The sequence below is a fragment of the Bombus huntii genome, chromosome 17, assembly GCF_024542735.1.
Source record: "Bombus huntii isolate Logan2020A chromosome 17, iyBomHunt1.1, whole genome shotgun sequence".
NCBI lineage: Eukaryota > Metazoa > Arthropoda > Insecta > Hymenoptera > Apidae > Bombus > Bombus huntii.
Window position 1 is genome coordinate 543,035 of NC_066254.1, and position 19,705 is coordinate 562,739.

At 42.5% G+C, this 19,705-nt stretch overlaps 2 protein-coding genes across 14 annotated transcripts in view; one reads left to right on the forward strand and one right to left on the reverse strand.

The window, feature by feature from the left end:
• LOC126874980 (putative fatty acyl-CoA reductase CG5065) overlaps positions 1-19,705 on the forward strand; it is a 672,215-nt gene that overhangs the window by 303,314 nt on the left and 349,196 nt on the right. For 12 of the 13 annotated variants that reach the window (XM_050637550.1, XM_050637551.1, XM_050637552.1 and 9 more), the window contains 3 exons: positions 183-368; positions 460-714; positions 786-992. The exons of the other annotated variant lie outside the window; for it this stretch is intronic. In XM_050637550.1, the coding sequence (XP_050493507.1) occupies positions 183-368; positions 460-714; positions 786-864 (520 nt within the window). In that variant the 3' untranslated portion in view covers positions 865-992. Of the gene's footprint in view, positions 1-182; positions 369-459; positions 715-785; positions 993-19,705 lie in introns of those variants that run through there. 13 annotated transcript variants of the gene reach the window in all.
• Positions 1-19,705, reverse strand: part of LOC126874981 (putative fatty acyl-CoA reductase CG5065) — a 218,649-nt gene that overhangs the window by 100,736 nt on the left and 98,208 nt on the right. The window lies entirely within an intron of this gene.

The window sequence follows — 19,705 nt, forward strand, 5'->3', positions numbered from 1 at the left end:
TGCACACAAACGTAGAATACGAAAGTCCAATTTTGATCTCAATACGTTAATTTAGGAAGATAGTGATGTAATGTAATACTTATTTAATTGCATAATATTTACTGAGATACTCAGATAGTAATTAACTTTACTTGAAGCGTAATTCGATTAATTGTACCAATGTAATTATTTCAATTCGCAAGATGGGGTCAGATGAAAGATACCATCGTGAAATGTTGCATAGAAACGCCACTGAACGATACGCTATGGTACCCGGGTTGTCCAATGATAGCTAATAGATATATTTATAACGTTCGGAGTGTAATTCCGCATATTTTGCCTGCGTTCATCATGGATAACTTTTTAAGACTCCGAGGTAGTAAACCAATGTGAGTATTCTACCAATCCTCGAACAACGAGAACAATCTTTCGGATAGCTTATATCTTCATCTGTAATAATAGCTAAAAATGGTATTTCAGATGGATGAAACTTCTCAAAAATGGTAATAAGCTGTTCACATCGCTACAATACTTCATCTTGCACGAATGGACTTTTCAAAGAGATAATTGTTCCGACTTAGCGAGGAAAGTAAAAATGTTAAACGACAGCGATGTGGTGAAACTGGATTTACGGGATATGGATTGGGAGAAGTATATTGCAATGTACCAGGTGGGAATTAAGAAATTTATTTTGAAAGAAGACTTTAACTCAATAGCCCGACAACGATTGTCAAGGTGCGTATAAAAGCATCTTCGCTTAAAATAGTAGGAACTAATGCAAATACATATATTTTCGATTATTTCAGGCTGTTCTGGATACATCAGATTACGAAAATATGCGGTATAATGGTCTTACTACTGATAATATACTGTATCGTGTACTGACTATTTGAACGTAATTTCTTCTGATTAAACCAAAGGAATATAAATACAATTTTCTGGAGAAGGGATTCATCATCCTTTTCATTTTGTCTCTTCACTCGTCTCCTTGCTAAATAAATCCATTTGTGACATTGCTTGTTTTTTCTATAACATTTTAATAAGAATGCAGTTATTTATACCCATATGATTTCTGAGCTGTACGCAATTCATCTGCTCGCTGACTATGACCATTCTTCCATTACAATGACATTATTATAATGACAGAAACTTCTTTCATCCTCCATCAAATAAAAGTTACGAGATAGTTATTCGTTGACAATAATGTATAATAATAATTTACCATTGAAAAGTCTAGTGAGCAATAAACAATGACGATAGAAAATAAATATATTTTAAAACAAGATAGTTGTAAAGTAAAACTTTTTTAAGAATGCTTCATTTGCTCTAAAGGCTCACTTTGGTTCTCAAGTTGGTTGCTCATGAACCTTGTAGTTGCTTGACCAGTCGGCGTTAAAATATATGATACAGTCAACGAAATAGAAGCTAGATGTGACATTCGATAAAATATTATTTCACATAATAAGTAATAGGTAGTTTTTTATTTAACTTTGTTGAAGTGGTTACTACTTCTAAGAAAACTCTACATCTAGTCTTTTTAGTTTTCTCAAGCACTGAAGCCATCGACAGCGCGTAGACAAAAGATTGCGACGAAGTCAGGCCATAAACAGTAGACAGGCGACGTTGGCTTCGGGGTTTTTCAGTTATTGGGTAACACAGCTAGCGTGCGGATCTGGACCAGCTCAAATTGTATTCTTACTTATTACACTTCTATTTAAATATATTTTCTGCCTTACAATTTATCCACGTGCTTTCTCTGTTTACACATCGAATAACCTCAATAGGTTATGGGCACAGGGCTGTAAATTGCAAGGTAGCAACGTGAAGTGAATAAATTGTTAAAGTGTTGTGCTTAGTAAAATAAGGGATAGTGCTAAAATGGAATCAGCAAGTGCGAAGGTCGAGATGTTACGCGGCGAAGAAAATTGGCTCCAGTGGCGTTTTGTTATGCGTACACTTTTGGAGGAAGATGACGACCTGATCAACGTGTGTGAAGGGAATTTGTGTCATCCAGGTAACAGCGCGGCGAAAGAAATCGCTCGTGAAAGATTTTTGAAAGCAGCGAGAAAATTAATCGTGACCTCAGTAGGAAGGAAACCGTTGGATCTTCTTTTATGTTGCTCAACAGTACATGAAATGTGGAAAAAGCTGAATACAGTATATGACATGAAGTCGAACGAGAATTTAAATATGGCCCAGAAGCAGTTCTTTGATTTTAAATGGGAAGAATCTGAAAATGTCTCGTACAACCTATCAAAGTTGGAACTCATAGCGGCAAAGATGAAAGCCCTTGGGCGTGAAATTGGCGAGAAAATGCTGATAACACGCATTTTATCGGTGTTACCAAACAAATTTGATCATTTTCACAGTGCGTGGGATTCCGTGAAAGAAGAAAAGAAGACCTTAGACAGGCTTAGTACCAGGCTGATGACGGAAGAAATCAGATGGAAAAAAGACGACCAGGAAACATCGGTGGCACTGGTAACAAAAAGTAACAATTATAAAAGGGAACAGCAGAAGTAGTCAAGTAAACGTGAACACGAGAAACAAGGATCAAGCTGCTTCAATTGTGGAAAAGTTGGATTGCTTTAGATGCTTTATATGCAAAAGGAAAGGCCACACCAGTAAAAACTGCTTTAAAATAACAGAAGAAGCAACAGTAGAGACAACCAGGAACCTAGAAATCAAAATCGGGATCACAGCGGAATTGGTCTATTAGGAAGTACCTCAGCGATACAAACGGCAAACCCTGATGTTTGGATAATCGACTCGGGAGCTACGGATCACATGACAGGACGACGGGAATGGTTCAGCGTTTTCGAAGAATTCGATAACACGGTGAAGATAGAGATCGGCGATGGTTCGGGATCGTTCATGGATGCGTGCGGTAAAGGAAAAATCAGAGTAGAGACTTTTGTGGACAGCAAATGGGTAACATGTACAATGAACGATGTGCTGTACGTACCAGGTATGAAAAGAAATCTGTTTTCGATTAGATCTGTCGCAAGAAGGGGCATAGATTTTTGTATTTCAAAGGATGGGACCAATTGCATATTTTTACAAAATCAGAAAATAATAGCAAGAGGTTCTGTTATCGGAAATTTGTATAAAGTAGATATGCGAGTTATCATACCGTCAGTTTGTAATTTTAGCAATAGAGCGGAGTCAAACGCGGACACATTGCAGTTATGGCACGAACGGCTATGTCATCAGAACATCAGACATGTTAAAGAATTCTTAAAGAATTCAAATATGAAAGTTGTAGAGGATAATAACTTTTTCTGTGAAGGTTGCGCGTACGGGAAACAGCATAGATCGAGTTTTCACGAGAAAATCAATCGAGCGACTAAATCTCGCGAAATTATTTATACGGATGTATGTGGACCTATGGAAGTCGAGTCATTGGGCAAGAAACTGTATTTTCTGACATTTAAAGATGATTTTTCAAAATTCACAAAGATTTACTTCTTACGACGGAAGTCAGAAGTAATTGAAAAACTAAAAACCTTTTGCCTAGAAGATGAAAATCAATTTAAGGATAAAATTAAAGAAATTCATAGTGATGGAGGGAAAGAATTCCAAAATAAAGAAGTCAAAGAATTTTTAAGAAGTCAGGGAATTAGGCACACGATTAACGTCCCATACACTCCTGAACAGAATGGTGTCGCAGAAAGGGAAAATAGAACAATAGTAGAGGCAGGTCGGTCGATGCTATATTCGAAACCAAATCTACCGCTGTTCTTATGGGCCGAAGCCATGAACACAGCAGTACATGTCATAAATAAGACGGGGCCGACAAGACAAGATAAGAAAACACCATATGAACTGTGGTTTCGGGAAACCGCCGAATTTAGAAAAGTTTAGGGTTTTCGGTACTGAGTGCTTTGCTCACATACCTGCGGAGAAAAGGACAAAACTTGACAAAAAGGCTAACAAAGGATATTTGGTAGGCTATTTAGATGACGGACGAGGGTATCGAGTGTACGTGCCAACAGTAAAAAATGTAATATTAAGCCGTGACGTAATATTTAAGCCTGAACTAGAAAATGCGAAATTCGTAAAATTAAGTTTACAGAAAATTGTCGAGCGCGAAGATGTGAGTGCGCAGAGCGATAGAGCATGTACGTATGAAAGTGCAGAGAGTGAATATGAAAAACAACCTCATGGAACTAGCGACAATGTGAGACAATTGAGAGATACAGATAGGATCAAACGAACCGGTTACCGATGGTAACCCAGTAACGTACGTAGCGGAGAAATTACCGGTGGATTTTAACGAAGCGATGAGATCCGAAAAGAAAGAGTTATGGGAAACAGCTATGAATGATGAAATGAAATCGCACCATGAAAATAAGACGTGGATACTTGTAGAAAAACCTAAAGATCAGAAGGTACTTAGCAATGGGTGGGTTTTAACGATAAAGCTAAATCCGAACAACTCGGAACGATACAAAGCGCGACTTGTAATAAAAGGGTGTTCACAGAAAGAAGGCATAGATTATAAGGAAACATATAGTCCCGTTGCTCGGTTTGACACAATTAGATTAATGCTCAGTATTGCAGTCAAAAAGAATTTACACCTCGGACAGTTCGACATTAAAACCGCATTCTTATATGGAAGTCTGAAAGAAGATATTTATATGAAACAACCTAAAGGTTATGATGATGGTACAAATCGGGTTTGTAAATTGCTAAAAAGCCTATATGGCTTAAAGCAGTCTCCAAGATGTTGGACGGAACGTTTCACAAAATTTATCTCGAACTTAAAGTTTTATCAGAGTAACGCAGATCCTTGTTTTTATATTTATACAGAAGACGACAAATTAATGTTGATGACCATATACGTAGACGATGGACTGGTAGCAGCTTCAGACGAATCTTTAATTGATAAATTCTTCGATGATTTAAATAAAGAATTCAAAATTGCGAGTTCGAAAGAAGTAAAGAGTTTTCTTGGACTTGAAATTAATAGATTAGAAGATGGTTCAATATTCATTCATCAGAGTAGGTATATCGAAAACATATTGGAAAAATTTAATATGAATGAGGCAAACAGTGTTTCTACACCTATCGAGACTAATTGGAACGAAAGTAACATAGGCGATAATGATTGTAACGCACCATACAGAGAAGCCGTAGGGAACTTAATGTTTTTACAAACCGTAAGTAGGCCAGATATTAGTTTTGCAATAAATATAGCGGCGAGACACTTAGAGAATCCAAACCAGTATCAATGGAAATTAGTCAAACGAATTTTGCGCTACATAAAAGGGACCGCAGACATGGGACTCTTATATACAAAAGCAGGCAGTCTCGAAACCTTTAGCGACGCTGACTATGCAGGCGACAAAGAAACAAGAAAGTCGACATCAGGCGTTGTATGTAAGTATGCGAATGCGGCCATCACATGGCAATGTAAGCGACAACAATGTATAGCTCTATCTACGACCGAAGCTGAATATGTCAGTGCAGCCTCAGGAGCGAAAGAAATTATGTGGCTAAAGAAAATATTTCTTGAATGTAAATTAGAGATCCTTAAGTATATGCTATGTGTAGACAATACTAGTGCCGTGAAATTAATTAAGAATCCAGAATTACATCACAGAAGTGAGCATATTGACGTCAAATACCATTTCTTGCGAAATGCGGGTGTCGAAGTGATTATTACTTCTCAAAAAAAAAAAAAAAAAAAAAGGAAAAACCCTATGTTTCGATCATTCGCGGAGAGACGCGATCGCGAGATATCACGTCAACGAGAGTTGTAAGTTCTCGTTACGATTAAACAATCGACGCCACGAACTGATCGATTCCCTTATTTCGATTATGATAATAAGGGTAGTTCAATGAAATTTCACAGAATTAACACAACTAAATTAATGTTTATTGCAACAACTTATTAACTAGAAAGATATAAATGGAACAACAAAAAGAAATGTGACTACGTAATGCGCGATATAAGATATGTGTTGACTGTTTGGCTTCTCGAAATGTTCTGCTTCTTTCTGGAAGGCGACCCCCACTACCTTCGGATCACGCCAAATTCTTTTACGCCAGATAAAATAACGGCCACAAATCGACGTTTCTGGAGGTCGCCCTGCTTAATGAACCATGCGCTTGCCACTACAATGTTTCTTTTGCCGGGCAGCCGCGACGATCCGTCTGCGACATTATAGTGCCGCGACCGACAGTTAAGAATATGATCTATGGCACGCCGCATGGCGTAACACCCTACATGATCTGTTTAGCCTTCTAGTTTTTTGTAATAAATTAATTTGTATGGAAAAGAAAAAGGCGGCTGGCAAGTGTACTTGAAAAGGCATTGACAAATTAATTTTCAGTTATTTACGACAAGAGTTAGAAAAATATTAAGAGATAATTTCTAAATTTGAGATAATTGTTTGTAGGGATGTAGAGTTTTAGGGAGAGTGTTGAAGTAGTTACCACTTCTAAGAAAACTCTACATCTGGTCTTTTTAGTTTTCTCAAGGACTGAAGCCATCGACAGCGTATAGACAAAAGAATGCGACGAAGACAGACCATAAACAGTAGACAGGCGACGTTGGCTTCTGGGTTTTCAGTTATAGGGTAACACAACTAGCGTGCGGATCTGGACCAGCTCAAATTGTATTCTTACTTATAATTACACTTCCATTTAAATGTATTTAATGTAAATATATTTAAGGTAAAAGTAATGTTCACTGCTCGTATGGTGTTACCCTATTCGTCAATGGGATCGCAAGAAGGAATGAATTTCCGTTCCGATGATGCCATAGAGGAAAACTATAATGGGGTGTGTCTAAGGATACGAGATCATCGGATTCGTCGAGAAAAGCCTTCGTTCAGAAAGTAAGGGAAATTGGCGTTGCTGCTAATTGGTCAATCTCCATATCGGTGGTTACAAAAGGATGTTAGCCGCCCCCGAAGGAAAGTTGCAAGTGGGAGACATCATTCGTTGAAAAAATAGATAGCCCCTATCTTCCCGTAGTTGGGACAAAGACTGTTTGTCTGTTTGAAGGACTTTAGTTAACTAAATCTGGAGATTTATAACGGGCCCTCGGGCTAACTGAACATGTACTGCGGAGACGCATCGACATCTGGCAATCATCTTACTCGAAGAATAGAGTCTTCGTGTGGCGGGCCACGGGACAGAAACCGTTGGAATGTTTACTCTCGCGTGTCGCCACAAATATTCCTTTTAAGGAGAACTATAGAATTACTCCATACCTTTGTTAGACAAAGCGTTCATCCCTTGACCGCGGCTACGTTCGGCGACTGGCTGTCGCCTCGACCCCAAGCTCATTATCACATCTTACATTATCAAGCTCATTATCACATCAAATCTCGAACAATTACAATCAGATTGAATAACTACAATTGTTTAATTACAGCTACAGTAGACTCTAGGTTACAATGTTGCGGGATTATCCAAAATTCCAAAGGCTCCGGTGTTTTTTTATCTCCGACATATAGAATAAAAATTTTTCGTTTGGAGCTTTGTTTTCGAGAAAATCGACTTTGAATTTTCGCTCGGTACGCGTGCACTTTATCACGTCTCGTTATAACGAATCTCACTGTAGATTTAAAAAAAAATTAAAAAAAGAAATTTTTTTTTTAATTTTTATTCTATATTTTCGATTTCTTTTTTCGCGTAGAATCACTCCCTTTCCGCTTGTACCACCAGTTACCAACCACCCTGTATATTATATTATATATTATATTTGGCCCGAACATTGTACTACGGTCTATGCCCGTAATATTTACGTTTGGTCTGATCATCTACTACGGGCTATGCCCGTAGTTGTAGGTTAAGGGGTTAATTGGCGTAGGAGGCTTAGGAGCCGAATTGAAAGCACGACGGGAGGAAGGACCGTAGTCAGGGAGAAAAGAGAGAGAACTCCAAGGAGTAGGAGTGAGATTATCCTTGTTAAAGTGAAGTGGGATAACAATTGCATAGATTCCTATAGGGAGGACGTTGGGGGCGAAGAATGCCCTGAAGGAGACAACTGGCGTCAGGAAGACGAGGACTGGGCACATCCTTATTGAACTAAATAACAAGGTAACGGTTGGGCAGGTTGCGGAAAACCTGAAAAAGGCGATGTGTCAGGGGATGGAAATTGTACCTATGGCGAATAGGGAGACCCTGGAAATCAGGATTATTGATCCTATCGCCACAAGGGAAGAATTGGCAGAGAACATATCCACTGAACTGAACATAAAGGAAGAGAGATGGATAGAGGTGAAGCCCCTAAGGATGACGCCGTGGGGAACCCCAGCAGGCGGTGGTTGTGCTGTCTGCGAGTACTGTTCCCGGGGACAGACCAACGATCAAGATTAAAACGAGATTGACGATTGCGTCGGCGAGGATTCTGCCCAACTTAGTGAGATGCTATAAGTGTCATATGCTGGGGTATACTGCGGCCAGGTGTACGATAGTGAGCCTTGGTAGAGATTTGTGCAGATGATGTGAGGACAAGGACCACAACATAAACCAGTGCACGAAGGAACCAAGGTGTGCTATCTGCCTGAAGAAAAATAGGAATAATCTGAGGCACATTACCGATCCCAGGGGTGCCCTGTAGTAAAAGAGAGGTCGAAGAGAGGCAATCCTAGCGGAAGATAAGGATTTCAATAATTAACTTGAATAGGTGGAGGCTTGCACACGAATTAATGTACCAGTATGTCTGCGAAGCTGGAGTAGACGTTGTATTCATATCGGAGCCTTATAGGCAGCAGACATATTGGTACAATGACGATAAGGGCGATGCGTCGTTGTGGGTGACGCTCTTCAGAGGGAAACAACCAGAGATTAGTCGCTAGATGTGGAATCGTAGGAGTCAGCGTGGACAACGTGCTTTGCATTGGGGGTTATTGCTTTCCCTATGTAAATATGAAACAGTTTAATAGCTATGTCCAGGTGTTGGACACTCTGATTCAGGCGGCCAAGAGGAGTTACCCAGCAACGATGATCTCCGAAGATTATAACTCAAAGGCAACCGCATGGGGAGTCCATGTAAATGTAAATGAAATGAAATGGCAGACGAACCAGTCTCCTGAACATGTTCGCGAAGAATGTGATCGTCCCGATCCGGTTGAACGAAGATCATGAAGGAAGAGGCGAACAATAAATTAAGTACAACATTGGGCGGGATCGTGCGGTGATATGCCGGAAGACCGAGTAACGGGTAAGCGGATCCTCAAGGTAATCGAGATAAACGTGGAGGGGCCCCTTCTAACCACGAAGTAGGAGATTAGATACTTTGGGGAACAGGTAGATAACTACAGAAGGTTCGGGGCTCATTTGTTGAAAGTGTGCAATAGGACAGATACCCTTATGGGAGCTTTGAGATCGTTACTGCCCAATGTTAACGGTCCCACCGACTCTGCAAAGAAGCTCTATTTTGGAGTCTGGGAAGTCTGGTCGGTGGTGTTCTGTGTGGCGTCTGTATGGGTCAAGACGGTAGTAGTGAAGAAGAACAGAAACACTTTTAAGAGGGCGCCAGGGGCCGTATTGATAAGATTATCTACGGCTTATCCGCACAGTGTCCCACGCAGCACTGTGCGTGCTTACGGGCACCTTGCCCATTTTCTATACGGTCGAGCTCCGGGTCGAGAAGAAGGAATATCTACAGTCACTATACGATATCCGTTCCAGAGAAGACACAGTCTTGTATGAAAGGATCAAGGCTCTGGAAGAACATATGGAGCGTATTGGAAGGAGGAGGACAACTGGACGAAGAGGCTGGTAGAGGACGTCTCTATATTCAGGAAGCACAGGAGGTATATTGACCGGTTTACTATGCAGATCCTGATCCTTATGCGCACCCACGAACTCGAAGCCAAGGGTGGGACCATCGGGGTAAGCTCAGGGACCGGACCATCGGCGTTGACCGATACCCGTCGTCTTGGGCCCTCGCTTACGTAGGTTCCATCTGGAACTGTCGAGTTCGGTTGGCAGGATCTCCGACCGATAGTGACGTGGCTGTTCATCCACACCGCTAGTCCTACCAATGATTGAAGTTGGGATCACCGTCGTCGAGTGAATCCCGGAGAGATTTGCGATCCCTCAACTCGGCCAATTTGAGTTAGATTCGTGGAGGTAGTGGTTGAAGGCCAAATGTTGGACAGATGGCCGATATGGTGTACTTGGCATCCGCGATGGCCGTCGGCGGGCGAGCAACTTCCCAACTGCTCTGAAACCGCCCGGGAGAGACGGTAAGGCTGGGAAAGGAGCCCCGTTCGACCTGAGATGAATGAAAGCCCCTGCAAGCCTAACCAATACAGGTAGCAAGGTCTGGGTGCCGAGTGCACTGGTTAGGTGTGATCACAACCCCATGGCCCTAGGGGTGCCAGGGTCCGGTATGGAGACTTTGCCGAGGTACGGACCTGTAACTGGAGCTGCTACTGCGGCAGACACTAAATGTATCGAAGGATGATCAGGAAGGTAGTACGCGCCCGCTGCTGGTACTGCAATAGTGACAGTGACGACGCCGAACATGCGCTGTTCTACTGCCCCAGGTGGATAAGGGAAAGGAACGAATTGAAGAATCACGTCGGTACATCAATGGCAATTGACAATTTGATCGTGCTGCTAGTGAAAAAAGAGGACAACTGTCCAGTTGTTTTATGTAATAAAGTTCCAGGTTTTATGTAATAAAATAATGAAGTCCAGGCTTGCGCAAGAAGAGATCGAAGAGAGGAAAAGAAGATGATAGAATAAGACTGAATAAGAGAGCCCATCGCGGCAATAACATCTTTGTCACCTGGTCTCAAATGATGAACGGACTTGGGAACTTTGGGAGTCCTACCACTTAAAGGTTTTAGAATAAAAGATTTAGGATACTCAGTTCCTGGAATTATATCGAGCGATTACAACAAATACTTGCAATTGTACCAAGCTACGGTAATGAATCTATTTATTTAAATATAATGACAACTTAAAAATATGGCGATAAAATATTAATTGGAGATAGAAGGATCTGCCATGTTTCAATACGAAACAGCCACTGCCAGTGTTTCTAATGGAACTTGAACCGAAAGCTCATAACAAAGAAATTTGACATTACAAAAATTCTAAACACAATAGTGACAATCGAGCCACCCCGTTATATGTAGGACATACCGCAATGTATACAGTGTCCACAATACGGACACACTGAAAACTATTCCAACAGAAACCCGGAGAATGTCAAATGTGAACGAAACCACCTAACAATAAACTGCCCATACACAGGAAAGATAAACGAAGTAAAATGCTATAAGTGTAATGGAAACCACCTAGTAAGCTATAAAGCCTGCGAAGTCAGAAAGCAACTACAACGAAAACTGTTTCCATCGCGTCGAAGTAAAACATGCGGCAACTAGCCCACCCAACAAGAAATTGCAGAATCAGAGCCAACACCAAATGTACAAAACGTAGCGAACACTAACCATAGAAACATGAACACCTTTGGTATCCGAAGTTATGCGAAAGTAACTAATCAAACTCTACCCTTAAACAACTAGAACCAAAACGACAAGTATATCGACGCCACAGAAATCAAGGAACTGCTCAAGCAATGCATCAGAAACACTGAAATGGCAACAAGAATGATAAGTGAGCAAAACGCAATACTCAGACAATAAACACAACAAATTACAGTTATGCTACAACTACTTACAAACATGTTAGGAAAAAAATAGAAATGGACATGCTGAAAATTGCAGCTTGAAATACCAATGGCCCACAACAACGGGCCCTCGAATCTAATACATTTCTATAGAACAATAATATTGACATATTACTTGTTTCAGAAGCTCATTTCACACCAAAAAGCTACATGAAAGTACCATATTACACCATCTATGATACCAAACACCCCCCAGGAAAAGCACACGGAGGGACCGCAGTGATAATAAGAAACGACATTAAACACCACTTACACAGCCAAGTTAGTAAGGAATATACAAGGTGGTTGGTAACTGGTGGTACAAGCGGAAAGGGAGTGATTCTACGCGAAACAAGAAATCGAAAATTTGATCAGTAGTTGCTCGCTTGGAGCGACACATAGCGGGCCAGGTGCCAGGTTGGCACGAAAGTCAGTACGGCTTCCGCAAGAGACGCTCGACGATCGACGCTGTCAGACCCGTGCGGACACTGGCAGAGGACAGAGTTTCCCGGAACGACGTGGCGCTGGCGGTTTCCCTGGACATCGTCAACGCGTTTAACTCCATGCCGTGGGACAGGATACTGACGGCCCTGGAGCACTTCGAGGTTCCCAGCTACCTCGTCCGGCTGATCCGGGCCTACCTCGACGACAGGTGGATTTGCTACAGCAGCAAGGAAGGAGAGGAAAGGCGACCTGTCGAACGCGGAGTACCGCAGGGCTCGGTGCTGGGACCGATACTGTGGAACATGTGGAACTGTGGAACATGCGAGCGATGCCCGCTGCCCCCAGGCTCGGCCATGGTGTGTTACGCGGACGACACCCTGGTCCTGGTCGGGGGTCGTGGCTGGCACGAGACACTGCGCATCGGCGAAATCGCAACGGCCTGCTCAATCCGTGCCGTGCGCGGACTGGGCCTGAGGGTCTCCCCTGCGAAGTCAGAGGCCATCTGGTTCTTCGACAAGAAGCGGCGAGGGACCCCACCGCCCGGCCTATGCATAAACATGGCAGGCGAAACCGTCCAGGTGGGATCGCAAATGACATATCTGGGTCTCGTCATCGACAGCCAGTGGGCGTTCGAGCCACACTTCGACTGCCTGATTCCGAAAGTGTCGGTGGCCGCTAATGCCCTACGCGGCCTGCTACCGAACATCGGCGGGGCGGGAGACGCGGTGCGCCGAATTTACGAGGACGTCATTCTGTCCCGAGTGATGTACGGAGCCCCGGTATGGGCGGACGACCTGATGGCGAGCCGCCGCAGCATCCTGCTCCTGAGGAGGCTACACAGGGTAACCGCCATCAGAATCATTAGGGGATACCGGACGGTGTCCCACGCATCGGCGACTGCCCTAGCCGCCCCCCCCCCCCCGTGGGAGCTCCGGGCGCTAGCGCTCAAAAAGAGATACACTAACCGGAGATTATGGCAACCGGGAGAAGATCCGACCGAGCAGGCGGCTCCGAATGGCATAGGAACCGCTAAGGAGGACACGTGGGACCGGTGGCGATCCCAGCTGATCAACGAGGGACGTGAACATCGGGGCGCGGAGGCGATCCTCCCAAACTGGGAGGCATGGAGAAACCGCCACGGCCTCCTACTCACATTCAGAATGACCCTGATGCTCACCGGATACGGTGTGTTTGGCGAGTTCCTGAAGAGAATTGGACGGGAGACGACAGACATCTGCCACCACTGCGGAGAGGACAGGGACACGACGCAGCACACCCTGGAGCTCTGCCCGGCGTGGGAGCTGCCCCGACACTCCCTGCGGCACGCCACAGGAGGAACACTGACCCCCCCCCCCCCCCCCCAGCGATCATAGAGGCGATGCTGAAAGGGCCGCAGCGAGCGAGTCATGCTCGCGAAGGAGCGAGCGGAAAGGGAGAGGGAGAAAAACTCCCACCCCTGCGGGATAAGACGATGGAGAAGGATGGCAGTCAGCCGACCTAGAGCTGCCCTAACGCCGCGCCAACGGACCATGCCTGAAGGAGCGCAGCGCTAGGGGCAAGGACCCCCCTAACGCCAGCTCAATAGACGGAAGATACTAGGACCGGCTCGAACAAGAGGACGCGAGAAGGGGATGCAACTGAAGTTAATTCATAAGAGGTTCCTGGAGCACCCCTGTCACGCACATAAGATGGTCATCGTGGAGTTTTAGTCGGTAGGAGTCCGACACTACTCTGCTGTTACGCGATTATTGCAACAGCGGAGTGTCCATGAGGATTTCTCCACGTACAAAAAAAAAAAAAAAAAAGAAAAAAGTCTAGCACACAAAATTATGCATATCTCAATAATAATAAATAGGTGTACAAATATATAGTAATATTTAAGAACACTTTATGTGAGTATAAATATAATATATGCACCTATATCTTGCTAAGCATGTGTCTCGCCCTACGCAATGTGTTAAAAGAACCTCCTGAGATATCGTGACTGTTCCTGAGTAATTTCGAGAAAATCATACAAAAAAAGCGGAAGCGTTGGTGAAGAATATCATAAATTCTTCATTGTGAATGAACTCTCCACTATTACCTTGATACGTAACATAATTTAACGACTTTAGGAATTTGGCAAGAGGGTAGAATAGTTCTGGAAAGACAAAATCATTTCAACATCCAAGGAGAAACGTTAGAAGAATTGTAGAAGCATAAAGTTGAAGATAATTGTAGACATAGTTGAACTTCTTTCCTTTATTTACTGTATTGTTTGTTATTTAAAAATGTTTTATTTAGTTCTAACGCGAGTGATTTGGATATATTTCGTATATTAATATACCCGTTTAGAGATAATTGGTAGAAAATCAAATGCGACGATTGACGAAGCACCAGTAGAGGTATGCCACGAATTTGAGCGGTTATTTTTGCGCAGGAAACGATGTTACAGTTTAATCAATTACCATCCATGTCAATATTTCTCATTTGCCAAATTGTCTCATTTATTATTTTATATGGTTGTATATTATTTACCAATATAACGTGTATCGTTGTCTGCGCAGCGCAATAATACTTCAATTTGTCATGATAAAAGAATCAATTCTAATAACTACATTAGTTGATTTCTTACGATTCCTGTGAAATCTTGAAGATACAGTATTTAGTATATTATTTGGTATATAATTAAATTCTTAAAAAGACTAGCATTACCGACATGGAGATATTCATTTTCAAAGTTGAAAGTTTTATCATATAGTCAATTTCGATTAAGATAGTAGAGGAGGTTGAAATGAGATACCAGCTTAAATATACCCACCGTTTTATTTTATTTTATTCCCACACCGTTTCCTCGAAGAATATAAGGTGAAAAGATGACTAACAAGTTGAAATGTATACTGTTCGAAGAGATGATCGCAAGTGAAGTTATATTCTGTGAAGGCGGTATTTGTACGGAACTAGTGATGGGTGCTGGTCGCCCCACTAACGCGAGGAACATAACAAACATTGAACACGAGAAACATCCGACTTTCCCATTTTTTACCGGATTGAACAATAATCCCAATGTACTTCGCGATTTGAAAGATGCTTTACAGCAATCAAAGCCCTTGATGGTAAAGTAAAAATGCTTAATTTTATGGCCGTTCCTTCGGATTATTGCGATTCGACTAATTATATTTATACAGCTGTCTTGACCGAGGGATGGATTCTGGTTTATGTAAAGGGTAACGGGACGTAACGTCAACCCCAGTGGAGAGGGTACCGATCAAATCTTCTGTGAATGTAGAATTACTTGGATCTCCCACCCAAATCCCTCTCGATTGGTGGTTGTCCGGATTCCGCTGGATCGGGTTGGGTCGGTAGTAGGACTAGCCGTTTGACGTCTCGATCCAAATGCTCGTTGTCGTCTGAACAGTGGCCGACCGGATAATGGCGTTGGAGCCTGGATGGACCTTGATGACTCGGCCCAAGGACCACTACATTGATGGTACCTGATCTTCCCTGATGATGACGATCGTACCTTCCTGTATGCCGTTACTGCCCTTGCTCTATTTCCTTCAACTGATCAGCTCGTTTCGATACTCCTGATGCCACTAGCTCCAAATGTGCTGCTTGAATTATTGTAAGCGTTGCCAGCTGGATAGACGGTTAGATGGAACGTTCCTGAAATCTTGCTCCCGAAAGTTCGTTAATGAATCGCCAATAAGAAAGTGGCCAGGAGTACGGACAAGGAGGTCATTGGGATTGGTGGAAATTGGAGTCAGTGGCCGAAAATAGAGAATTGATTAGATTACGATAACGACTTATGATTTTGACAGGATGATTGGATGTTTCTGATGGAATGGCATCGGCGAGTAGCTGAGTCGACCCCCGACTCGCAATATCACTTCGATGTCGAGAAAAGGGTTAAGCGGCTGGAGCTTCCCCCTAACAGCTGTGTCTCGATCTTTTTGTAGAGTAGAACTCGGTAATTAACTGTAACTAAAACTGTATCTAATGTAACGAACACGTAACTCGCATTTGTCTGCGATTACGCTATTTTCGTCCAATGAAGCCAAACAAAATATTTATGAGAAATTCACGTGTCCGACACAAACATGGAGGGGCGAGAGCTTTGTCGAAGTAAACGTTCCCACTAACTAAAAACAAGTATGTACATACACATGAATGCTTTTGGCTCCCATTGATACTTCTTTAATAAATAATTTATCGAATGAACGTCGTTTATAATTACAGGACGCTAAAATGATGTGTCAAATTTCCAAGTCAGTATGACAGTCACATCGGGCCACAAAGGTGCAAAAGGTACATTATCTTTTCTTATCTTGCCTATGTTGTGTCTAGCTATTTGTCTGTCTGACTTACAGTGGTTATCATCTGATTATGTTCTCTTTTCAGCCGGTAGGTGGCACCGTTTTACCATTCCTTATCTTATTAATTTTTCTCATATTATGGTACCGATCTGCCGTTTCTGTTTATCGCTTTTACGTTGATCGCTTATCGCTTTAGCCTCTTATTTTTCTGAACAGTTTCAACTTGCATTCAAACTGCTTTTTCTCTCACTTTCTTTCTGTATCTTTACTTTCTCGGATTAATCACTTCTTTCTCTTACCCTTTTAGCACTACTCCATCTTTTTCATTAAACCATGAAAGCTACAATTTTATCTTTCCTCCTTTATTAACACGTTGTTACGACCGTTCGCGGAGAGACATGGTCGCGAGGAAAACGCGTCAGCGAGAGGCGTAAATTCTCGCTACGATTCTGCTAATCGACGCCGCGAATTAGTCGTTTCCCTGTTTCGATTAAGATAACAGAGGTGGTTCAAATGAGTTTAACACTGGATTAACAGGGTTAATATAAACTTGTACATTACGGCGTGATAATCGGCTTCGAATTGTTTATCACATTGGAATCGACGGCAGAGAGATGCGAGTCGCTTCATCGCCATAGCTTTAGAGGATCCAAGCGAGGGAGTTGTTTCGTTAAATGGGAGAGCGACAATGTATCGCCCTTCGTTGGTGCGTTGGACGTGATTTCGGAAGTGTTTCTCACATTGTCGTTCCGCCTCCGAAATGTGTGAAGTGGGCGCACCTTCGTCGATTTCTCGAAAACGGGCGGGGTTTGCCTGTAAAACCGTCGTGGAGGCGTGAAATGTGTGTGTTGACGATTGCGAGGTTGGGCTCCCGCCGATGACCCATCCGAATCGCATTTTTTGTAGACCCAAGTCGGGCCCGTTTGATTGACTGATATCAAGTTGATCGACGCAGAGTGATGCTAGCGTTGGTCCGGCGCTCAATAAGATTTCGATCGGAGCAGGTATATGAAATCTTGGATCGGCTAGTTGGAGATTCCTAGGTATTTGTATCGTTGAGCGATCTACGGGTTGATCTGGGACCCAAGTCTGTATCGTTGATATGATTAGGAACGTCAAGGTGCGTTCGTATGTGCCGTCAATGGAGGTGATCGTGGCCATGATACAGCGTTTCGAGGTCGTCGATAACGTGTTGAGGGTTCCGATTTGGACCGAACACTTCCGTTGGTAGAGTTCATGCTAGAGCCGGTGTCTAGCTGAGCTCTACAACGGAATGGTTGAATTTTATTATTTAAGATGTTGGCCTGCGCTGTGACTAACAAATCGCGATGTAGTGATTCAGAAGGAAGCGAGGTTAGTGAGTCCGTTTTCTATGATTCGGTCCCTAGCAAAGACGTCTGATGTGGTCATTGCTTTCCTTGTCGTTTAGGACTGGACGATATGTTTGATCCGGCTACATTTGTTCGCGATAAGCGAGATTCGCGTTTCGGTGACGTTCGAGGAGATGTTCGGGGAGACGTTCGGGGAGACGTGGATGCTCGTCTCGAACGATGTGACGAACGAGGGGACGGTGAACTAGGTGATGATCGTCCGTTAGATGATCGGTCGCTCGACTATTGATCGCTCAATGATCGGCCACTATATGTTCGTGTTTTTATCGCGGTTGATGTTGAGTTTGTCCTATCGCCGTTCGTGTGTGTTTTAAGAAAGTCTACCAAGTGCGTGTATGACCGCAGTTTTTGTCAGGTAATGTGCGTTGCCACTTGCGAATGGTGGCGGAGGGTAGCTTCGATATGAATAATTTAATCAAAACAACATTTGATGTTACTGGTTCACCTAGTTTCTCTAAAGCTTGAAGATTTACTTTGACCGTCTCGAGAAAATCATCTACGGCCTCGGGTGTCTCCTTGGTTATTTTCGTATAGTAAAAAATTAGGTCCCAGTGGCGCATACTTGACGGTGACAGTCAAATTTTTCTCTAAGCAAATCAATCGCGATTGAATAATTTATCTCTATAATGTCTAACGATTGGATGCTTCACGCGGCCTTTCCGGCCAAGGACGATCGGAGATAATGAAATTTTTGTACGGGTGTAAGTCGTTCACTTCGATCTATAGTGAACGAGAAGGAGTTGTAAAATGAATGCCAATTCTCGATGGTAGAATTGTCCAGTTCTGGCCGAGCAGAACTTCAGAAAAACAGTGCTTCAGAAAAAGTGCGGCAAGTGGGGAAGAGAAAGTTACGAACGGCAACGCTCATAGTTAAATGGTAGAAACCCGTGTCTTCTACTAAGAAGACTATAAACAAATCTAAAATGAAAAAGCACATCTCACCAATAAAAATAATTAACAAAGACGAGCAATACTACATAAATAAAACAACAAACATATCAAAACCAAGCCAACCAATAAACCAAGAACAGGAATGCTCAGTTACAAACGAAGTTGATAATGGAAACCAATAAAGAAATAACCCAACGGGATGAAAGCTGGAAGGTGGCGAGTTATAACAAAAAACGAAAAATAACAGGAAATTCAGATATAGAAAAGCAACGATGGCTGCAAGAATTACCACTAAGAAACTCCTTCAGCTCACTTACGGAAGAAATAGACGACGACCCAGCAACCAAAAATACAACTAAATCAACGCACACTACAAAACCACCGCCAATATTTGTCGCGGCCGAGATAATAGACCCGCTTATTGATCGACTAAACGATATATTTGGGAAGGAAAACTACAATACATAATAAAACAAACAAAAATAGAACAAGTACAAATACAAACAAACACCCCAGAAAGTTATAGGAAAGTGATAAAAGAATTAAAGGAAAAAATGCTATATACCACACGTACCAGCTCAAAACGGAAAGGAGCTACAAAGTAGTTATGAGAGGACTACTTCCAAAAACTAACACAAAAAAACTAAGTGACGAATTAGCAAAAATTGGCCACCAAACAAGAGCAATAAACAACATGACAAGATACGATACGAAGCAAACACTATCCTTATTCATAATAGAGCTAAAACCTAGCACCAACAACAAGGAAATCTACGAAATCAAACGAATTCTAAATACGATAGTAACAGTGGATCCACCAAGCCATAAAAAAGATATACCACAATTCACGCGGTGTCAACAATACGAACACACTAAAAATTATTGTAACAGAAGCCCGCAATGTGTTAAATGTGCTAAAAACAACCTAACAACACACTGTCCTTACATAGGGAAGATAAACGAAGTTAAATGTTGCAACTGTAATGGAAACCAGCTATAAAGGATGTGAAATCAGGAAACACCTACAACGTAAACTGTTTCCACCACTTCGCAATAGATCA